This window comes from Zootoca vivipara, chromosome 1, assembly GCF_963506605.1.
Source record: "Zootoca vivipara chromosome 1, rZooViv1.1, whole genome shotgun sequence".
NCBI lineage: Eukaryota > Metazoa > Chordata > Lepidosauria > Squamata > Lacertidae > Zootoca > Zootoca vivipara.
Window position 1 is genome coordinate 55,205,513 of NC_083276.1, and position 5,481 is coordinate 55,210,993.

At 42.6% G+C, this 5,481-nt stretch overlaps 1 protein-coding gene across 1 annotated transcript; it reads right to left on the reverse strand.

The window, feature by feature from the left end:
• Positions 1-924: 924 nt before the first annotated feature.
• RAG1 (recombination activating 1) lies at positions 925-4,068 on the reverse strand. The gene has a single exon (XM_035105593.2). It carries the CDS (start codon positions 4,066-4,068, stop codon positions 925-927), a length of 3,144 nt encoding a protein of 1,047 aa, XP_034961484.2.
• Between the last annotated feature and the right edge of the window lie 1,413 nt (positions 4,069-5,481).

Genomic DNA, 5,481 nt, shown 5'->3' on the forward strand with positions numbered 1-5,481 from the left:
ATGCTGAAATCATTAACAATAAATTCACTGGGACTTCTTGAAAACCTATAGAAGATGGTCATTTATTAGTGAGTGGTGTTAAGAACAGAAAGATGGGTGTGCCTACCAACAACCTGCAACCCATTGTCTCCTTCTTGCCCTCTTCCCATGATCTCACGTGAGTCTGTGTGCATGCTGTGACATAATCACAATTCAAGTTTTTCCATCCTGCTCCAGTTCATTGGTCTTTGCTTGTAGAGTAAAGGAAACTTGAAATGTGATTATTTCAAGTTTTCAATTTCTGGTGTTGTTCTTACAAGGACATAAGCATGACTGAATTTATCTGGATTGAAGTCTATAAATTTTTAATTTATACTATATTGGCACAGCCTCAGATCTATATATTAGCAACATTTAATGGACAATAAGGGCCAAATCCCTTCATGTTGCTATTAGAAACTAGAGGCCACTGGCCACTAATAAAGAAATCTCAAACTTTTAAATGAAATATTTATATTTTATCTATTAAATGAATGTGTATTCTACCCTGAAGATGGATTCCCATGGTGGATAAAATATAGCTATAAAATGGATTCCCAGGGAGGATAAAATATAGCTATGAAAACAAGCATTCTATTCTCTCTCTGCATTATAATCTTCATTTGATGCCTCCACAAACTTTTCTAAACTTCCAAAACTTTGGCAAAAGTTACTACATGATAGAAAGAAATCAGAATAAGATTCCTAAAACCTTTCAACTTTCCTCTTACAAACTGGTCAGTAATTCACACCAGTCTACTAACACGCCTTATCATATTCTGGAATATGTTACCCAGGACAGCCCACCAGAAAATGCCATCAAAGGCAGGACTCTCTACCACTCATTGTAAACAACAATGTTATTTCCAAGTCTACCTCCAGGACCATTGCAATTTTACCCTCCGCTTAGAATTCCATGGAATCGGTAGTTTCTAATGAGTCTTCCAGTGTCATGAAATCTCCCATACTCTGCTCTGGATTTAATGTGAACCCCTGGCTTTTCAGCATATTATGAGCATTCATGAACTTCTGCAAATGTTTTGAGGTGTACAGCCAATGGTGCTTCAAGACATCCTCCATTTCATAGCATTTTGATTGCCTGGCATTCATTTTTCGAAAGCGCCTGAATAGCTTGTTCCCAGATTCATTGCCCTCACTTGCCCAAGCACCAATGGAGCCATCTCTTTCGATAATTTCAGGAACATGAGCTAGTGTTTTATGAAAGTAATTTGTGATCCTTCCCTCATATCTGTAACTGAATTTTGTGGACAGCAACTCTGCGAAACGTTGAGAATGGAAGCTGTACTGGCAAACAAGTTCTGGGCATTCCTTGGTGGGACATGAGGACCGCCATACTGGCTTCATCTTGAGGTAAAGGTCCATGAGTTCTCTAAGGGCTTCCTGTCTCTCATCACACTTTATTAATTCACAAACTGCTTCCACAGTCTCTTTGGTCATGAGCTTTCTTGCAAAATTTCCATTCATCCTTGTCATGGGCTTTAAGTTCATTTTCTTTCTAAGGAGCTTATCAAGAGTTGATTGCCACCTCTTTCTCTCTTCTTTGGATGTGTCAGGGTTTTTGTATACTTCGCCAATCTCAAACTGGAATATTTTGTAGAACTCGGCTGCGTTGCCAATGTCACAGTGCAATGCATCTATCGAAGGAACAGTCTCAATAAAAGGCTTGGCAGAAACACCCTTCACTCTGTCACGAAGTTCTTCCACAGTCTCGTGGAAAGGGTTTGACCTCCACACCTCATATCGCTCTAGGTTCTCAGTATGACTTCTCGTTATGGAATGGAGGATCAAGTTCTGAGATGCCTCCTGGCGTGTTGCATCACAAAGTGTGCAAATGTAAGTCGAGCCAGAGGCTTCAAGGCCCTCTACTTCACGGACAAGCTTTTCATCATATCCAGTGCCCCGAAAGACAAATTTGAACATTCTGGGGATCCCGGCCATATCAAGTATCAATACACTATTTTTCATGGCCTCTCTTTCTGCCACAAGAGGGCTCAGTATGGCTGTGAGTGTCTCATGATCTGATTCGTCAGCCAGCATGAGGCACAAAGGTTTGCAACACAATTCTGAATTGGGCTTGCTTTCTTCAAAGATATTGGAGCTTCCCTTGTCATGAGCTACTGTGATGCTCATGAGTGTGAAAGAGAACCGAACTGCTTTCTCGGGGACCGGTGGGCCACAGCCATGCTTTTCACTGACATCTCCCATTCCATCACAGGACTCTTTAATCACCACTGTGAAAGGGCCTTTCAAATAGTCATCCAAGTCCTTAGTTTTCAGCCCTTCCATGATGTCTTCTTCCATATCCATCAGGGCAGAAACCAAAGCTGCATCATATCGAAATCTCTTGGCAATTGTGTCCACTGGGTAGTCATCAACCAAACGCTGTATGCCTGACAGCCCATCAATAATGCCTACTTCTGTGTTACTGGACACATTTTTCAAGGGTGGCTTCCACTCAAATGGATGGTAACCTGGGAGGAGAGACTTTTCAGCAGTTCGGAGGGCATGCAATGGCTGAAATATCTGCCTTCCTGTTATTGCTTTTACAGTTCTGTACATTTTATGGTATTGGCTACAGCTGAGAAAGGTGTTGACCCGAATTGCCAAGCAAACAGCTGGGTGAAGGCCTGATCCCTTCCCTTGCATCATAGCTTCCAACTCATCAGCTTGTCTATGTTCATTTCTCGCTCTCAGAGCCAGTAGGAACAAAGTTAGACACACAGACTTTACATCTCCCCCTTCTTCTTTCTCAGCAAAAGCTTTCACTTGAAGCTTGAGTTCTCTTAGGCGGTGCTTTTGTGCTCTCCGGGTCAATGAAAGTAAGTGTTGTCTTGGCCGGCCACCTTTGTTTACATACACATAGCCCTCTTTGTCTTCTACCTCTTTGTGGATGGAAAGATGGTGGCAGTATTTTCCCAGGAGGACCTCCTCATGACACCCTTTCACTGGACATCTCACAGCCAAACTGTTGAGGATACTCAAGAAGGATTTAACAGGGCTCACCAGATCTGTTGGAAAGCAAGGATAGCGACAGGCTGGGCAATAACTTCCCATCACTTTGAGGCATTTAAGGATGCAGACTCTGCAGAATAAGTGCCGACACGTCGTTTCTACTGGATCAGCCAGGATATGCTCACAGACCTGACAAGAGATCGATTTTACAAAGTCCACAGGATAATCTACAGCAAGGATCTTGGTACTGAGGTGTATCTTGTTGCAGTTGGCAATCTTTTTCATTAAAGCCTTGTTGTTCACTCGTTTCGTACTCCTTACGCGCCTTATTTTTCTAGCACGTCCAGCTGCGATCCTGAGCTTTTTGCTCATCTGTGGATTCAGGGCTTGCTTCTTTCTTTTGACCCCGCGGAAGGAAGTGCCACACACCTCGCAGCTTGGTGAATGGGGATGCCATTCCATGGTGCCATTCCTTGGGAAATACTCTTCGCATGGAGAATTGCTGAATTTCCTTTGAACAACATTCCAGCAGTTGTGGCAAAAATTAGTAGGATGGATTGTGTCAATGTCTCCTCTCACGTCTATCTTGAAAACCTTAGCAAGAAGATCTGGCCAGGATGTGGCCCTTTTCTCCTTCTTTCTTAGAAGGGCTTGCATCTCATCATCCACTGGCCCATGAACTGGGTGGCTTCGCTTGTAAGGGTCAGTCTTAAATGAGCCTCCACAGATGCGACAGAGGTGCTGCAGTTTCGTTTGGTGAGTTTCAATCTCGCTTTGGTTCACGGGGGAGGCATTTTTATCTCTTGCCTGCACAGTGCTGTTGACTTCCGTGACTGTTTCAGAAGGTTCTTGTGACACTGAAGTCATCACCTCAGCCTGCTCCTCGGTGACATTGTCCAGAGAGGCTGCCTCTTTTCCTTTATCACTGTGAGCCAGGTGACCGTCTTCAGGAAGCGGTTTGCTAAGTGATCTCACTTTGAACAGCTTGAATTTCCATTCAGAAAACTTCATAGAGGGCGGCTGGAGCTGCTCCGACACAAAACACAAGTTCATGCTTGGTGGTGGCAGCATCTCCATGCTGGCAGATGTTGACTTCCTATGATGAGGGAAAGAGAAAGAGAAAAAGAAAAAGAAGAGGGTTAGGAATTTCAGTGCACCAAAGTGAATGCTATGATTAAAAAAAACCAATGAGGGGGGAAAGTGCTAATATATCCCGCCTTCCTAAAAAGGCCAATGCACATTATTTGATTGCTAACAAAATGACAACGAAATGTTTAATTTACTTATAAAGAAGTCCAGGGAAGCAAACAGAAAAATGTTTGTACACAACAATTCAATCTAAAAAAACAAATAAAAACAACTTAAAAACATTTAGAGCATCCAACAACATTTAAAAGCCATTGCATACCCTCACAGTTATTAATGCCATGCCAATTCAGTTGTGGCCATGTACGTAGACTGGTAGCCAAGTCTTGACTATGTATACAGTATTCAGAAGTATAGTCCAATGTGTTAAATGGGGCTTGTTGTTATGAGCATGTGCATAGGATTGAAGCCACTCAGCACACTCCTATGCACATTTTCTCAGGAGTTAAGTCCTGCTGTGTTTAACGTGTGCATCCTTATGCAACTCTGCCCAGGGCCTGTATGTTTCAGAATTTGGTCCTGCTTCAGAGATTCTCACATACATCAGTAGCCTGCACCCAGGATGCATCCAGTAAACAGATCACAAATATTATAAGCTTCCATCGTTATTTGAAAGAAAGGGAAGGATTTCCCTGGATTCGGTCCCCTGCCCACATGCTCAACTTAAAAATGCATGGAATTTATACTTACAACTCTACACTAGTAATGCTCTTATGAGCAACATGCTTTACTTTAAACCTCTTGGATTTGGGAAAAGGCTCCTTCAGACAGTAGCTACATCTGTTTTCAATGTAGAGAAGTTACAACCTTTGATTAGCGTTGTGCATTCTGTCTATGTTCAACGAAAAGAAAGCTTCAGCAGCTCTGAGGACTGTGTGCTGCTGATCCCATGTCTACAGAGAGTTGCCAGATTGAAGGGGAAATGTTGTGGCACCTTAGAGACTAACTTGAACTTTTATAGCTGCCAGACTACTTCATCAAGGTATGTAGTCTGCATATGGATACACCAGAGAATATCCCAATTTAGCAGGATATACATTAGCATAGCTGCCAAGTTTTCCCTTTTCTCGCGAGGAAGCCTATTCAGCATAAGGGAAAATCCCTTAAAAAAAGGGATAACTTGGCAGCTATGCATTAGAAAACCAGCTTCGTTGTTAAAAAGAAAAAGAAAACCAGAGTGACAGAATGCAACGGAGACAGCTGTGCAGAAGGAGAAAATTTTGACAAGTACAAGTTTGTCATATATATACGAGGGAAGCTGAATGCTGCAATTCACACTTCTGCACAACTATTAAAGGAACAGGGGGCAGGTTCTTTGCCCTGTGGGGCCCCATAGTCTGATAT